This window comes from Orcinus orca, chromosome 13, assembly GCF_937001465.1.
Source record: "Orcinus orca chromosome 13, mOrcOrc1.1, whole genome shotgun sequence".
NCBI classification, from domain to species: domain Eukaryota; kingdom Metazoa; phylum Chordata; class Mammalia; order Artiodactyla; family Delphinidae; genus Orcinus; species Orcinus orca.
The window spans coordinates 65,250,212-65,268,581 of record NC_064571.1 but is presented as its reverse complement, the minus strand read 5'-3'; the positions used below and the strand labels follow the sequence as shown (position 1 = coordinate 65,268,581).

Here is an 18,370-nt window from a genome sequence, read left to right as displayed (position 1 = left end):
CTTAATTACAGTGGCTTTATAATCAATTTAAATATATGGTGCTGGAAATTCTAAATTGTTATATTTTGTTGTCCACTGAGATTTTCAGGCCTATTCATTGGCCCTTTTCATTTCTATATAAGTTTTATAATCAGCTTATCAATTTTCACCAAAAAAAACTCTGCTGAGATTTTGTTTGGAATTGCATTGACTCAATAGGTCAATTTGGGAAGATTTCACATTTTACAGTATTGAGTCTTCCAATCCATAAATAAGACATATCCCTCAATTTGTTTAGGTTTTCTTTCATTTATCTTGGTGTTTCGTTGCAGCTTTTTTTGTGTAAGGTCTTACACAATATTTTTAGACTTATGCCTAGGTTTTTAATATTTTTGTGCTGTGGTGAGTGGTACTTAAAGTGGGTTTTTTTACCCTTCTAATTGTTTGTTACTAGTGCATAGAGCTACATTTGATTTTTGTACATTGACCTTGTATCTATTACTTTACTAAATTTACTTGTTATTTCTAGTAGTTTATCTGCAGATTCTTTTGGATTTTGTACATAAACCATTATGTTGTAGATGAAAAACTATTTACTTATTTTCTTTTGATAATTATACTTTTCTTATCTTAGTCTTTCTAGGACCTCTACTACATAAAGGTTGTGATAGCTAGCTTCTTTGTCTCATTCCTGATCTCAGCAGGGAAAGCATTTAATATTTAAGTATGGTGTTTGCCATAGTTTTGTTTTTGTTTTTAATATGTACTCTTTATCAGATAAGGAAATTCTTTTTTAGTTATGATTTGCTAAGTCTTTATTATGAATGGTTTTGAATTGTAATAGATGCTTTTTCTGTGTCTATTAAAAAAATTATTTTCTCCTTTATTCTGTTAATGTGAATTGCATGGACTGATTTGTTTAAGCAAGATGAAAGTTTGTTTCTCTCTATGTAGCTGTTCAAGAACAGGTAATCGAGGGTTCAGAATGCAAGTGTACAGCACTGCAACCCAGACAATATCTGTTTTATTCTGCTCTCCTTGACATGTGGTTTCCATATCATGGTCCAAGATGGTAGCTCTAGTGGTCACCATCACATGCGCATTCCAGCCATATTAATTTCTTTTTTTTAGTGAAAATACCCTTGCATTCTTACAATAAACCCATTAGTCATGACGTATTAGCCTTCTTACATATCCCTAGAGGCAAACTGATAACATTTTTTTAGAATATCTACATCCGTGTTCATGTAAATTTTCCTTCCTCTTAATGTCCTGGTAAAGTTGTGGAGTCATGGTGGTTCTGGTTTCATAAAATAAGTTGAAAGTATCCCTTCTTTCGGTTTTTCTGAAAAAAGTATGTGTTAAATTGGTATTACTTTTTCCTCGGATTCCTTGAAGAATTTACAGGTAAAGTCATTTGTGCCTGGAATTTTTGGTTTTGTTTTATTTTGGGGGTGTGTGTGTTATGAAAGTTTTTAAACTGTAGTTAAGATGTACTTAAAAGATAAAATAACATTGTTTTTTGACTTTTCATGTCAGTTTTGGTAACTTTTGTTTTTCAAGGAATCTATACACTTTAGGTAAAATTTCCAGTGCATTGGCACAAAGTTGTTCTTAATATCATCTTCTTATCTCTTCCTAATGTCAGTAGAATGTGTAGTAATGCCTTCCATTTTTTATTTTAGTAATTTATGCTTTCACTATTTTGCTCTCAGTCTTCCTAGGGGGTATTGGTCTTTGCAAAGAAACAACTTTCTTTTGTTAAGTTTTCTTTGTTTGCGATTATATTAATTTCTGCTTTTATACTTTTTCTTTTTACTTTCTTGGGGTTTAATTTGTCCTTAATTCTAACTTCTTGTGATTGATCCTTGGATCATTGGATTTCAAACTTTTCTAATATATGTATTTATGACTAAGAATGGCTTTACTGCATTCACAAGTTCTGATGGCTTTTTGTTATTCAGATAAAAATATTTCAAGTCCATTGTCTTTTTTCTTTGACCAATGAATTATTTAGAGTTGTTTTGTTTAATATCTAGAAATTTATAGATTTTTACTTATATTTTTGTTATTAATTTCTCTAGTCAGCTAAACATACTTGCAATGACTTCAATCCTTAAAGTTTTTTGTGGCTCAGAATATGGTCACTTTTAGTAACTATCCCTTGTGTACTTAAAAGCAATGTATATTCTGCATTTGGACCTGTGTATATTAATTGGGATCAGTTTGTAAATTGTGTTGTTCATATCATCTATATCCCTATTGGTTTTTTTCCTGCTTATTACATAATTTTCTGAGGGAGTATTTTATAATCTCCATTATTATGGAGATTTATGTTTCTAATTTTAGTTTTCTGGATTTTGTTTTATATATTTTCTGACACAGGAATTAAACATAGATTTTTGTATCTTCCTGGTGGATTGAACCTTTCATCCCTTTGAAATGTCACTATTTGTCTCTATCAGTGCATCTTACCTTTAAATCTACTTTATCTTTCATATAGCTACATATGCTTTCAGTTAAATTTTGCACAATTTATCTTTTTTTTTTAACATCTTTACTGGAGTATAATTGCTTTATAATGGTGTGTTAGTTTCTGCTTTATAACAAAGTGAATCAGCTATACATATACATATATCCCCATATCTCTTCCCTCTTGTGTCTCCCTCCCTCCCACTCTCCCTATCCCACCCCTCTAGGTGGTCACAAAGCACTGAGCTGATCTCCTTGTGCTGTGCTGCTGCTTCCCACTAGCTAGCTATTTTACATTTGGTAGTGTATATATGTCCATGCCACTCTCTCACTTTGTCCCAGCTTACCCTTCCCCCTCCCCATGTCCTCAAGTCCATTCTCTAGTAAGTCTGCGTCTTTATTCCCATCCTGCCCCTAGGTTCTTCATAACCTTTTTTTTTTTTTAGATTCCATATATATGTGTTAGCATATGGTATTTGTTTTTCTCTTTCTGACTTCACTCTGTATGACAGTCTCTAGGTCCATCCACCGCACTACAAATAACTCTTGTTTCGTTCCTTTTTATGGCTGAGTAATATTCCATTCCATATATGTGCCACATCTTCTTTATCCATTCATCTGTCGATGGACACTTAGGTTGCTTCCATGTCCTGGCTATTGTAAATAGAGCTGCAATGAACATTGTGGTACATGACTCTTTTTGAATTATGATTTTCTCAGGGTATATGCCCAGTAGTGGGATCACTGGGTCATATGGTAGTTCTATTTGTAGTTTTTTAAGGAACCTCCATACTGTTCTCCATAGTGGCTGTACCAATTTACATTCCCACCAACAGTGTAAGAGGGTTCCCTTATCTCCACACCCTCTCCAGCATTTATTGTTTGTAGATTTTTTGATGATGGCCATTCTGACTGGTGTGAGGTGATACCTCATTGTAGTTTTGATTTTCATTTCTCTAATGATTAGTGATGTTGAGCATTCTTTCATGTGTTTGTTGGCAGTCTGTATGTGTTCTTTGGAGAAATGTCTATTTAGGTCTTCTGCCCATTTTTGGATTGGGTTGTTTGCTTTTCTGATATTGAGCTGCATGAGCTGCTTGTAAGTTCTTGAGATTAATCCTTTGTCAGTTGCTTCATTTGCAAATATTTTCTCTTATTCTGAGGGTTGTCTTTTCGTCTTGTTTATGGTTTCGTTTGCTGTTGCACAACTTATCTTTTCCTGTCTTTCTGTGTTCTTATATTGAACGTTCTTTCTCTTGTAAAAAGGATATATTAGTTCTTTTCTAATTCATGTTGACAATCTTTGTCTTTTAATTGGAGAATTTAGTTTGTATACATTTAATTACTGGTATTTGAGAGGTTCAAATCTGTACCTAATTCTGTTTTCCATTTGTCTCATCTCTTTGTTCCTTTTCCTTTCTTCCCCACCCCCGCCTTTTAGAGTATTTTTGATTACATCACCCCAACTTGTTTTTTTGTATATATTTTGGAAAGAATGTTTTCCTATGATTTTTTAACTGAATAGTGAATTAAAGGAAAACAAAATGCACCAAAAGTTAAGTTTGAGATCTAAAATGTTTTGGTCTAAATTCTATTTTCACATAATAAAAAGTGAAATTGTATACAATACTTATCTGTAAGCAGTAGAAAAGTCAATCTTCAGATAGAAACATTTACAACTGGCAATGTACTATTTGTGTTTGAGGAAGGGATTAGGTTCAAAGTGTTAATTTTTCATTCAACAGAATCTCTGAATTCATGTTCAGAAGATTGTACTTTTGGGCAGGGTCTCCAGAGTTTTTGAAACTAAACAAATACAGCTTTGTATGAAAAAAAAAAAATCTTGGTTAGATTAAAAAGCACTTAAAGTTTTTTTGTTTGGATTTTTTTTGTTTGCTTTATTGTTTTCAGTTGCAGCTGTAATTGTTGAAAATTGCTATGGTTTCCTAACAAAATATTTCCTAACTTAATAATTATCAGCAGCATTTCTCTTAAGTAATTTTTTTAAATCATTTCAAGCAAAACAGTTTATTTTAAAGTGAAACATTCAGCTTTCTTAATTGTCAATTTGAAGAATTATTTAAATGTTACAAGTTTTTCAGTATATTTTAGAATATTTATGAACGTCTATTCCACTTTTGTACAGTTTTATTCATTGCTGTTAGAGTGCAGAATATACTTAGGTATATACCCAAGTAGAATAATTTTTTACTTTCATATCTTCAAATAGTTGACTGCAAACAAATAATTTTTCTGATTTTAAGAGTAATATGTCCTCAATCTGAAAAATAGAAAATGTTAAGAAGTGGAAAAAAAAATCATTTATCAACCAACCAGTTGCTATTTGGTCTATTTCTTTTTTAAGTTTTCAGTATTTAAGTGTTTTAATAAGATCATATGCTTTTATCTTTACTTTTTCACTTAGAATTATGATTGTACCATACGTTTTTAAAGATATGCTCCTAATTATGGAGATAGACTCTGTCCTATGTTGTTGTTGCCGTTAAAAATGTTTTATGAAGAAACTTGTATATAAACATTTCTTTTCATCAATGATCATGTCCCTAGAGTAGATTCTAAGACATTTAATTATAAGATCAAAGGATATTAGCAGCTTTATGGGTCTTAACAACATATGTGAGCTCCTTGCTTTCCAGAAATGTACCAATTTCTGCTTCCACCAGAACCCAATGAGACCTCCTAGTCTAGACCTCCTAGACCTCCTAACATTCTCTCCAAAAAGAAACTCATGTTCATATTTTTCTGTTAATTTGATAAGAAGAAAATAATATTTAATTTGCATTTTATATTAGGTTAACCTCTTTTATATTTATCTCCTTTCTTCTGTGAGATTTTTTTTTTTACCTACCTGAGGTAAAGTTTTTCTAACTGATTTATGTGTACTAAGGATAATAATCACTGATCAATATTTTACAAATGCTTTCCCCATTCTTTAACTTGCCTTTTAATTTTATAGTGCTGTTATTTCTTTCATTACTTTATACTTGGCCATTTTCCCTGTTCTGTTGTGAACAATTGTATATTTATATTTCTTATAGTATTTTTGTGAGGTTTTTTTTTGTATTTAACTCTTTCATACATCTGGGATATAAAAATGAATGTTTTCTTGCCCATCAGTTTGTCCTTTTCTCTTCATTCTAGAAGAGCGTTTTAAATTGGAATTTGAAAATTTCAAATACATGTTCCTGCATTATAAATTCTACTTTTTAAACTGTCTGCAGCACAGCTTTAACTTGACTGTTGCTTTCGGATGGACTGGGAAATGGCTAGGTTACCAGCTGTTTTTCTAGCTCAGCTCCATTGCTTCAGTAGTTCTTCCTCCCATGCTGTGGCTGTGAGTGCTCAGCCTTGTGTTTTGGTGATGATGTGATATACCATCGTTCTAAGATCTTCATAAGTGTTTAGTGAGGGTCAGGAAGAGCCTGTGTGAGTAGACACATTTTCAGCACAAGGTTGGGTCAAAAAATCTTCTAAGAAGCTCCAGCTGAGACTAGAAGAGCTTGGAGGGCAGAGGAACATTATCTAGGTGAAAAATATGACCTGAGATCTGTGGGGAAGGGATGGGGGGAGGGTGTCCTGGCATAATAGATGCCACTAGCAAATATTTGGAGACATGAAATACGGCATGGATTTTGGGACATAGCAATTAAATTAGTTTCAGTTGAACATATGTGATGGGGGAAAAAGTGATACATAAGATATAGCTAAAGAGGTAGGCAAAGGCTGGCTTGTGGAAGGCTTGCTTGCTTTTGTATTCAACAGTATTATGTTTAATGTTGCCATTACACACCTATTATGTGCCAGACTTTGTTCAAGGCTATGGACATACAGTGATTAGCAAAACAGACATGATCTCCGCCTTCTAGGAGCTGCACTTGCAGGGCGCAAGCGGTAAATACACAAGTAAACGTTTCAAAAAGCATATGACCGCAGATCATTATGCTGCTGCAAGGGAAAGAACAGAGTCAATGAGAGGAAAGAGGAGGGAAAGCTCACTTATTTCACCTGAAGGGTCTCTTAAGAAATGGCATTTGAGCTGAGCCCTGAGGAGTGAGCTCCCCATGGAAGAGTGAGGTGGTGTGGAGCGTTCCCAGGTGGAGTTGTAGGAAGGGCAAAGGCGCTGAGGTAGGAAAGTACTAGGTGCATTCAGGGAGGTGAAAAAGACCAATGCCTGGTACTTAGAGGGAGGGAGACACAGCGAGGGATGGACTGGAGAGTTGGGGATGGAATGTACAAAGCCTCACAGGAGACATTAAGGGTTTGAATATCATTCTAAGAATAATTGAAATAGACTGATAGATTTTAAGCAGGACAGTGATATACTATATTTCATCATTTCTAAGATGCATATTTTTTTCATACTTTAATAATATTGGGATGCTTCTTCCAGTTGATGTGATTTGTCTAAAAATAAGAAGTATGAAATACTTGAATTTGCAGAGCCTTTTTTCCTTCTCTTTTGATGGTATATAAAGTAAACTCTTAGGTTTGATGTTATTCAATACTCTATATTTTTAAAGTGTATATTGCCCCGGGGACATTTGAAAATGGGATTAGAGGGGCAAGAGAAAACTCAGGGTGTCTTCTCAGATGTTGTTCAGACCAAGCATATTGGTAGCTTAGGCTAGAGTAGTAACAGTATTATGGAGAGAAACGAATGACTCAAGAAATGGTTTGAAGAGAGAACCTGGTACTGGATTAGAACATAGTGCTGGTTTGGATGTAGGGTAAGGAGGAAAAGGGATACTGAAGATAGATCCCTGGTTCTGAATGTAACAATTAGATATTTGGTGGCACTATTTGCTGACATGGTGAAAAATTAAGCAAAAAAAATTTTTAACATCAAAAGTACGATTTGGGTGTATTGAACTAGAGTTGCCTTTGAGATGTCCATGCGGGTGTGACAGTCAAGCAGTTGGATCAAGTTAGATCTGGTGTTTGAAAGAGAAGTCTATGCTGGAGATACAAACTAGAAGTCCCCAGATATAGATGGTGTTTGAAGCTATTAGAATGGATGAGGCCATCAAGAGAGACCATGCAATGAGAAGAAAAGAAGGCCTAGGACTAAGCCCTGAAAAACACATCTAGGGGTCAAGCAAAAGAGAAGGACTGTGGAATGTGGCTAGAGGATTAAGAGAAAACCCTGGAGCATATAGGACCATGGAATCTAAGGGAAGAGCCTGCTTTAAGAAGAGGAGAGTTGTCAAGTGTGTTAAACACCACTGAGAGATCTATTAACATGACAATCAAGAAGAGTCCTTTGGATTTTACAAAATGATGACCTTATCAAGAGCCGTTTTGGTGGAGTACTATATATGAGAGCCACCCAGGAGCAAATGAGAACTAATGGAGTAGACACAGAACATGTAGGCAAGTCTGGAACCTTGACTGTTAAAAAGGGGGTGAGAAATATGGTTCTAGCTGAAGAGATTTTGTGCCCTGAGGCTCTTTGTTGTTTTTAAGATGATAGCAGGAAGTGTTTGATCCTGGTGGAATGATCCAGTAGACAGGGAAAGGGCAGTAGAAGATGCACAGGCAGAGGGGCCAGCTAGGAAAGCAAATAATTTGAGAAGCGAGTATGGATGAGCTCCAGAAGGCACATGGCATGGGCCTTGATACTGTTATCCCTGGAGAAAAACTGAAGAGGCTTTAAGCAAAGAATTATTTGGTTGGACTATTTCAATAGGTTAATCATCCTCTCATTGTGGAGGATGGGTTTGGAGCGGCAGTGAGTGGCTGAGAGCACAAAACCCGGTAGAACGTCATTGCAGGAATTCCGATGAGAGATGAGGAGGCCCCCAGTAAGGTTGGAGAAGAGGGGAGAGATTGGAGATAGAACAAGAGAGAAAATCAGAGGAGTGCGATGCTTGTATGTGGGGAGGTGACCAAGGATGAGTCCCGTGTCTTTGGATAGGTTTGGGATTATGATGATTGTGATTTTAGGGTGGTTTTCCACTAGGTTATCTTTAACTGTGGCTGGTGAATATATGTTATTCATGTAATGACTGATTAAAATCAGAGCAGAGTTTAAGTTTTGTTTCTCGGGAACGTCTAGCTATTCCCAGATAGCATTTGGGAGGCTGCTCTGGGTAATTTTTAAAGAATAATTCAAGTAAATCTCTTTTAAAGTAGTGAGTTTCAAGGCTGGAAAAAGAAAAAAATTGATCTCTCATTGGCCAGCCTTGTTTTCCAGAATTTGGGGCTAGAAAGTTGGATTTGAAATAACTTGCTATACATCTGTCATTTCTCGTTGCTGATCTTAGGCCACTGGCTTTCAAAACATACTTGTGACCATCAAGGTCCACAGGTTTTCTCCCCAACTTCTTCTCTGTCAGGCAACAGCATGGAAGTCAAACTCTGCACAAGGATGTCGTCTTCTGCTGTTTTCTGGCTCATCCCCACTTCCCAGAACAAAGTTATTTTCCATAACAAGGCCCATATTCTTCAGCCTTGTTGACGTTGCCAGACCTCAGTGGACCTTTTCTAAAAGGCTCTTTCCATATCCTATTGTGTTGTCTGGACTGTCTCCAAATCCAGTTTTTAATTTCCTATTGGCTAAATTTTATTTTTTTTCTTTAGGCCTGTGCTCATCTTCCGTTTAATCCTGGCTTCTCTCCTATGCTGTGAGAGAGACCTTAATCTCTTTTGGGCCCATAGCCATGCCATTTAAAAATTCCTTTGGGCAGATATTCAGCTGGTTTAACACTGTTCAGTCCCACTTCTTGGCTGGGATTTACCGTCTCCTGGTCTGCTTCTGTTCCATTCAGTAAAGAGTCTGAGGGATGCATTTCTCCTGAAGCAGGAACCCTACATACCTTCCAGTGTAAGCCCCCTTTCTTTGGCTCTATTCTCCTAAGAGTCTAGTGCCAAACATTTAAACAATTCCAGTTGGTCAGGAAGACTTGGGCTGAAACAGTGGGTCATTTCTTCTCATGGAGAGATCCAAAGAGCACCAATGCTGGACATGGTCCTGGGACATTCCGTGGGTTACACATCCCTGGTGCTTGATGGGTCTTTCTTTGCAAGGGTCTCCTAGAAAAATAGCGTCTTCAGGACCTACAAAACCTCAGATCTTTAGATTTCAGGTATGATGATACTTGATGTCAAGGCCTTGTTGAAGGACAAGAGGAGGTTACTTGATTAACTGTAAGTCAGTAAGTGGTAAGTCTAGGAGTATGTGTTCTGACTTGCACCTTCATAGTGTACACACTCCAGTGTACTTGATGGGCTCACAATTGGGTTAGTTCTGTTCATCCTCTCAGTTTTATAACCATGGTGGGAGGCGAGAAGATGTGGTGGATACAGCCACAAACTTAGATTCTGAAGATTGTTCCTTCATTAAGCTCTGCTCCTTTGCCAGTTGTACCACTGGTTGACTGGGTAACCTTGAGGCAAGTTACTTCTCCTCTCTAGGCCTCAGTCTTCTGGTTCTTAAAATGAAGAGATTGAACTGGATAATCTTCAAAGTCCCTTTGAATTAAGATAAACCTTATCATCCATCTAAAAATGCTTTGATGGGGACTTCCCTGGTGGTTCAGTGGTTAAGACTTTGCCTTCCAATGCAGGGGGTGCAGGTTCAATCCCTGGTTGGGGAACTAGGATCCCACATGCCTTGCAGCCAAAAAACCAAAACATAAAACAGAAGCAATATTGTAACAAATTCAATAAAGACTTTAAAAATGGTCCGCATCCAAAAAATCTTTTTAAAAAAATAAATAAAAATGCTTTGATGACAGGAAGGCTTTTTCTTCCCAACCATCCAAGAGCTGTGGGGATTTTCCTATGAGTCATGCCTTATCAAAAATGACACCCCGTTCCCATCATGCACCTCTCTAGAGAGCCCTGGCAGCAGAAGGAAGGCTCGTCAGAGAGCTCCTTCCTTGAATAGATGGATATGTCTTGCTCAGAATAAGGAAAAGGAAAAGCAAGAAAACAAAGGTAGATGTTAAGAAAGTGAGAAAGACTCTTGTTAATTCAAAACAAAACAAAAAACTGAAGAGCATATCTGAAAAGAAGAAAAACCACATCATTTATGTGACAAAATATACCCAAATACCCCTTTTCCCCATGCACATGGACTTTTCTGCATATAACACAGAACATCTAATGGAATCATTGAGGTTTTTTTCATGAAGTTCATTGTTTGAGGTCTTTGAACACAGTTGTAATTTCTTGGTTAGTAAATAAAGTTTACCTGACCCCAGCTCCTTTTAGAAAATCATGTTTCCTCTCCATACTTTCATGTTATTTCATAGTTCACTTTACCTAAGTGAGAATCGAAGGACATGGTACAAGGTTGGAGTTCTGCTGTTATATGTAGAATCCCTAATAACAGTCAGTAGGCTCTGAAAAAACTTTTGGTCCATTGAGAAAATGGACTAAGTAAAAAGCATACAGACAAGGAAAGTTGATCTACCAAGTAGGACAGTGGTTAAGACCCTCAAAGTGTGGGCCTGTTGGTCATTGACAACATTGCTCCTTTAAAAATGAGCCCCTGGCAGTTCCGTTCATCCAGGACTATGCTGTATTTCTCTTTCTGACATTTAGGTTATCTTGTTATTGGAAAATTCACATCAGTGGTCTGCTTTCCTTGGTCTGTGTAATTTTTTCTTGAATTCATTTCCATTGAAATGGTAATATTTATATCTGCCTTGCTTAGTTAAAATATAACTAACAAAAACTTGCATGAGAAATCAATTTTTACAGTAGTGTATCAAATTCATCTGGGTTGTCAGCTGAGAGATCTCTGGACAGTTACTCCTGTATCACTTACCTGGTGGACAGTATGACTGGTGATAGATAATATCATGCATGGCTTTTACAGATGCCCAAGCAAAATCCTTTTAGTAATTTAACAGAGTCATCCTTAATTAAGCAGAAAGAAAATCTGTGATATATGAATCATTCAAAATTTAGTTTCATATTCAAAATTCAACTTCAGCAAAAATGGGGTAGCTTTTACTCATCCATTTAATGAAGTTTGCATCTTGATCGGGCTTTTATTCTAGCATAATAATAAATTCTCTTAACATTTAGCTTTATTCTTAGAGTTAATATTAGTCGTAGCAGTTCTTATAAATCTATTTATAGACAGGACTAACAATGGAAAAAAATCTCTGAGAGCTCATGTCATCAAAAAAATTCTAATGAAATGATGGTTTTTTTAAATATGTCATTAGAGAAGTGAAACAAACACCCTCTTATTAAGCTATTACTTCACCTCATTGTTGAAACATGAACCTGCTGAAAGTTAGAGTATATCATTTTCATAAAATATTAGTTGTTGAAGAGCTAGTCTCCAGGCATTTTATGTTATTTTTCCTATTCGTTGAAATCCAAAATATTGCTCATCTAAACTTTCTCTGTTAATCACTATTACAGTAAGTCTGAGACTGCAAGACACCCAGTAATTCATAACCGGCTCAGGATTTGTTCACCTTAAGGTCAGTTATTCAGTCCCTGAGCTGGCAGTCATTAATAAGAAATCGTCATCTGTAAGTGCACAGAGTTCATAAAAAGGAAAGCAAGAGCTTTTGCTTCCAGAATCTGGACTGAAAAGCCACCAGGTTTCCAGGCACTGCTTTCCCTTCCTCCTCCTCTGCTGTCCACTGTCCCATTTCGTAGGGAATAAGTTGCTGGTGAGGTTTAGTTGAAGGTTCCCCACCCCCAAAAGTAGCCCTGATAAGCACGGTAATGTCCCCAAACACTCTGGGAGTACAAAGAAGGGTCCCTGAAATCTGCCACACAGGAGGGACCACACAGGAGGTGTCTCTTGGGCTGACCAAGGCCCAGGGAGAGTTTCTGAGCAAAGCGGACAGAGGGGAGAATTTCTAGTGGAGGAAGAGATGTGCACAAAATCAGTGAGAAATTAAAGACTCCAGGGTTTTCAAAGAACTCTACTGCATATCCTCATAGGACTGGAGCATAAATTAGGAAGGAGGTTGGCTAAGAACCATGGCCAGACATGTAGCCAGACGCCAGACGATGAAGGGGGCTCGGGGCTCTGGGCTGTGCCAAGGAGAGTGGTTGGTATTCTCTAGCCGTGAAGAGGTGGAATATTCAGAGCGAGGGAATGTCCCTGGCAGGTTTGCAGTTTGGTGGAGAATGGATTAGAGGGAGGCAGACAAGACCAGAGATAAACCAAATAGGAGTATGAGGAATATCAGGAAAGATAAGAGGGTATGATTGGGGAGGCATGAGGAGTAGGAGAGAGGGAAGGATTGACACTAAGGTTCATGGCTGGGGTGACGCGTTGGGTTCTCGGGAGAAGGGAATACAGGAGAAATGGTGAGTAAGTTCACTTACTGTGAACATGTCCAATAGATATTAGACAAATGGTTCTAAAGGACAGAGGGCCAGCCCTTGAGAGAGACTGGGAGACCGTCAGTACGTAAGTGGTAATTAAATCCCTTCTGAGTTTCTTTCCAGCCCTTAAATCCCGTGGTTCAGTGAATAACGTAATCTCTTCAACAAGTGCCCATTTCAGGAAGTCTAAAATTAGCAGTGGCCTGTGTGAAGTGATTTGATGACACAGTGCAGTTACCCTTCTCATGGTTGTGATTAGTCAATCAGTTGTGATCCCAGCCTGATGCTGACGTTGAAAATCCATCAGGGCAGATTTATTGAGTGTCTTTGTGTTGGATGCTGCAAGGGAGATTCGTTTTTTTAAGATGTGAAATAATTTCATTGAGTTTTTCCATTGAAGTTGAGGTAAGATGAAGAGGCAAAAAAGGAAGGATAGAGGTGAGAGGGATTGCTCACGAAGGTCAGCAAGTCAGGTTTAGTAGGAAGACAGTGAATGTGGTTTTAGGCTTGGTAAGTTTGAGATGATAATAGAAGATGAAATGATCAAGAATAAGAAGGATCCTGACTGGAGACAAAGTTCTGGGGATTTGTGCCCTGTGGAGTCTGGAGAGTGTGGAAAGGGTGGAGAACAGAGAAGAAGGGAGTGCTGAGGATGAAGCAGATCCCAGGGAGGGCTGAGCCCTGGCAGACACCACCTTCAGGCTGGAAAAGGATGAGAGTGAGCCAGAGTGGTTAAAGGTAGAACGAGAATAATACTCTGCCTGGGGTCGTGAAAAGGGAGTTCAAGGAGAAGATGTTGACCAGACATAGAGGTCTAGGGTGATGATGATTGACTGGGAAATGATCATTGAACTTAACGATAGGTTGGCCTTTGGTGTTTTTTCTCAAAGGGGTTTCGTGGGATAAAGAGTTAGAAAGACAGATTGTAGGTCATTAAGGGAGGAGTAAGAGGAGGACGAGTAATCATTATAATAGTAATAATAGTAGGTAACATGTACACTTCCTACCTTACATGCCAGGCAATGTTCTAAGCACTTTATACAGGTTATTTTGTAAATTATAATAGTAATTCTAGAAATGTACTAATATTAATGTTATTAGTATTTTTACTGTTTCCTTTTTACTGTTGAAGTATATTAGGAGATAAAAGCAATGCACGTAGATAGTTCTTTTGATATGTTTTGCAATGATAGAAGGAATGGAAAAACACGGTTGGTGACATCATGGTAAAATGAAAGCTTTTCCAAGAGATTTTAACATGTTTGAAGACAGTGAGGGAAGGAGCCAGGGAGGAATAATCAAAGATGCAGAAGAAGGATGAGCAGGTGGGACTATAGGAAGAAGACTGGTAAGGATGGAGAAGGGGCCCCGGACACAGTTCTGAGTTGAGAAAATTAAGAAAAGTTTGTAGTCACTCATATTTTACAATTCAGAAGTGAGACAGTCTCTGAAGTTATGCTTGATAGTGTTGGACAATTAGGAAGAGACGTGAGAGAGCTGCTGAATATCATTGCATGCATCTTCTTTATCTTCTTGAAACATTTTTGACTTGGTGTTTAAAATTTTAGAAAGAGAAAACTCAACTTTATTAGTATGAACTCCACCCCACTAAATTATGTCGAGTGCAATTTAACTTGTCATTTTCTTTATCGTTTGTTATTTCTTTATTTGAACATAAACGTGAAAGCTTCTTCACATGTATTTGGATGCCGTAATTGCGTTTTCTCTTGGTTGTTTCTCCAAAAACTTGTGTTTGGGGCCTGTGTAGTCCAGAGGCAGAGAGGACAGGGAGCCTGGAGGGTGGAACGTGCAGTGTGGCCATAAACAAGGAGAACGGGAGTGATGGGGGTGGGAGAATGGAGAGGAAAGTGAGTAGCGGTGAGGGTAAGGAAAAACTGTATTGAAAAGTCCATTTGTAACTTCACCACTGAGACATCACTTTTTTTTTTTTTTTTTTTGCGGTACGCGGGCCTCTCACTGTTGTGGCCTCTCCCGTTGCGGAGCACAGGCTCCGGACGCGCAGGCTCAGCGGCCATGGCTCACGGGCCCAGCCGCTCCGCGGCATGTGGGATCTTCCCGGACCGGGGCACAAACCCGTGTCCCCTGCATCGGCAGCGGACTCTCAACCACTGCGCCACCAGGGAAGCCCGAGACATCACTTTTATGAGAACATTTTTTTTAACGGGATAGAAAGCACATGACTACTATCATCAAGTTTATAGAGAACAAAGTGAATTCACAAGTTGGCCACTGGCTAGTCAGTTGGAGCAGCACTGACATTTAGGACCCGAGTGGCTATAACTTGGTGACAGGAAAGTGTTTCTTGTGAATAAAGTCTTTTTTCTAGAATAACTGGGACTGGCTGGCTACACCGCTGAACTTACCAGATCAAATTCTGCCTCTCCCCTGCCCCCTCTCCCCCTAATCCCACCCCCCATTCCCAGCCCCCTTCATGGGAATGCTGTTTAGACTTGACCAAGCTTATCTCTAGGGTTGAATAAACTTTTGCCCAGGCAGGCCAATGCTTTCAGCTCCCAATTCGCCAGATAGAACTATTAGCATTTACAGCAATCACAAAAGGTGACAATACTTTCACATATTTCCGCTGTAGGGATCTCCTCTCCTTGGAAATAAAGAGTTGAAAACATTTAGAAAACACTGACCGTGGCAACTGCAGCAGTCATTTCAGTTTGAAAACATTTCCTGAGGAAAAGTAAATGTTTTCTTTCTCATAGAACCCAATATTTTGTCTAATGAGATATGTTCATCAAAACATTTTATGTATATGTAAAATGTTTTAGAAGTTCATTCTGTATAAACATGATCATCTCATACTAATCGGGGTGTGTTGAGCACCTCTGTCCATTAATAGCTGGTGTTTGTCTGTCTATGTTTTGTGTCTCATGGTCAATGTCTTTTTTGCAGATATTGATGAATGTGTAAACAACACTGTTTGTGACAGTCACGGGTTTTGTGACAATACAGCTGGCTCCTTCCGCTGCCTCTGTTATCAGGGCTTTCAGGCCCCACAGGATGGGCAAGGGTGTGTGGGTGAGTTTTTAGATTTTTTTCTCCCGACATGTTTCATCTCTCTCTATCGAAAAGAAATCAAAGTCATCAACCACAGGAGAGATGGAAGCAAGATAATTGGGCAGAATTGCATCATAATTTGATCTTGTACGGTTTGGAGATGTGCAAAAAGATCCTGTGGCTTCTGAAATGGTTAGGGACATTCAGAAATAGAGAAGCATAACTTTGGGTTTATATGTATATTAAAAAGAGCATCTGTTTAAACTCTTAGCTGGGTATGCGGAACGCTTCAGTCCCTCCTGCACAGGAAATAGAGTCTGGTGTGTGGTGGAGCTTGTCTGTCTTCAAAATGCACCTCCCTTAGGCAAGTGCATTTAAGGAAAAGTGTTGGCAAGAGTTTCTGTTTCCAGGAATGACACCCGTAAAATGATGCTTTGGATTGTGCAAGCATATTTCTTCAATCTGTTCTGGGATTGTCGGAGCTGGAAGGAATCTTGAATATCATCAGATGTCCTAGAATATGGTCCAGCACATGCTCACATAAAAGAAGATACTTTATAGTTCATGTTCTGATCAGCCATGATTTCTTTAAGTGAAATTCATTATGAAACGTTTGCAATTAGAGCAGTTAAATGGGAAGGAGGGTATTCTTCTCATAGCTTCACCGATAACAAGGCTTTTTCTTTATTCTTAATTAAGGAGGAAACCTCTGGTCGTTACATGGCAGATGACACTTGACGAGGAGTCAGTTAACTTTTTAGTTTGGAAATTTGCAATTAAAGCACCAATTCATTTCCTATCCAGATTAAACTGGAAAAACAAAATCTAGAAATTGAACAATAAAAGCACTTGAATAGTAACCGCCTTTAAGCTAACACTGTCGTTAACACTTGTTCCAATTCCTGCTGTAGTCTCTTTTGCACTAAAAAACAAGTGGTAAAAACCATCTGCTATTCACTAAATATTTTGACTTAATAGGTTATGTGGTCTGGCCCCCCACTTAACCTTCTCAGCCTCACCACCTGCTTCCTCCCCATTTACGTTCCTGCAGCATAAAACTGCTTATGGTTGTTCACGTAACTGGGAAGTTATTAGGCTGTTGTTTGCTCCTTCTGCTGGGAATATCCTCCTGGCCTCCCCTTCCCTGAACCTAGATCCATCCCATGCGTTCCTAAAGCTGGAAGTTAGATGTCATCTCCTCCCAGATACCATCCCTGCTCCACTTCTCACTCCAGCTGAGCTGTGATCCCTTCTCCTGCTTCTGGAAAACCTTGAACAAATTCTATTATAGTACTTAACAACCTTTTTTGCAAGAATTTAATCATGTATGTACTGCCTGCAGCTGCCTTTTCCAAGGCAATAAGCTCCTTGTGATTGAGAATTTTGTGTCTCTCTCTCTCTTTGCTGGGCCTAATGTTTGGCCTGTTGTAGGTGCTCAGTAAATGTTAACTGTTACCTAGTGGGGTATCAGATGTCAAACCACTGACTCCACATAGCTCCTGGGCCCCTGGTTAATGTTCATTTCTAACCAGTCAGAGGAGCACACCGAACCCATGTTGATGCTTCATTTTGACCCATAAAATACCACCCTTATAGAAGGAATATTTGTTCTGTTAATGAATCCAACAAATATCGTTATATTTGTCTGTTTCTTCTCTCTTTGAAAAGTATGAACTGAACACCTCTTATATGTACCTCACCACTCTGGGTGTTCTGTAGAGTTTAAGAGATGAATCAGCCCTCTGGGGTTGTAGCCTTTGGCCACACTTTTCCCTCTGCTTTGGACCCTGGCTGCCCAGCCTTCTTATCTACGCATCCTTCAGGTAGAGCTTGGCTCCTATATCACTTCCCTAACCCACCCCTGCACTTAAGGTCCACTGTTGCATGCTGTCATCGTGCTCTGCACTTTTCATTCCCAGCACTTCTCCTGGCCTGTATGATTATCTGATTAATTTCTCTGACTGGACAGTAAGCTCCCTGCAGGCAGGAGTTGGGCCTGCCTGACTCATCATCATTGTCTCCCCAGTCTGACCCATAGAAATAAACTAGAAAATATTTTTTGATTGAATGTACAGTCTGGTAGGAGAGATTTCAATAGCCTTGGAAATATTACAAGTTAGAAAGTAGAAAATTCCATTTGACAGTTACCTAAAATTGATAAATGCAAACTGGCAAATTTCTAAAGTCAATTTTTCTGGTCTAAGTTATGACTGTCCAGGTTGATTAAATATACCAACTGTCTGCTTTACTTTGTCATAATATCTTTTCATAAGCAAAACTCAGCTCATTGGATTTATATCTGTTTATATACAAAGTGAAATGGAAAACCGAGGTAATTATCCAAATAAGTCAAGAGACATAAACTTTTTGTCCAATTAACTGGGAATAGCAGGTGAAAATAGTATTCTTTTCCTGAATGATTTGGATAATTGCTCAAATTTTTAACTTTGTATAAACCATCTCAGAGTGTGCTCATGAAAACTGATGTTTGTAGATGTTTGATCACATTTAATGCATAAAATACATGAGCATTTCAGATGCCAAGTCAGGTACTTTGTTTAAC

The 18,370-nt window shown here is 38.2% G+C and overlaps 1 protein-coding gene across 17 annotated transcripts in view; it reads left to right on the top strand.

The window, feature by feature from the left end:
* The window catches only part of LTBP1 (latent transforming growth factor beta binding protein 1), a 423,263-nt gene that overhangs the window by 354,923 nt on the left and 49,970 nt on the right, over positions 1–18,370 (top strand). For 11 of the 17 annotated variants that reach the window (XM_033425268.2, XM_033425262.2, XM_004268203.4 and 8 more), the window contains one exon: positions 15,703–15,828. The exons of the other annotated variants lie outside the window; for them this stretch is intronic. In XM_033425268.2, the coding sequence (XP_033281159.2) occupies positions 15,703–15,828 (126 nt within the window). The remainder of the gene's footprint in view (positions 1–15,702; positions 15,829–18,370) is intronic. 17 annotated transcript variants of the gene reach the window in all.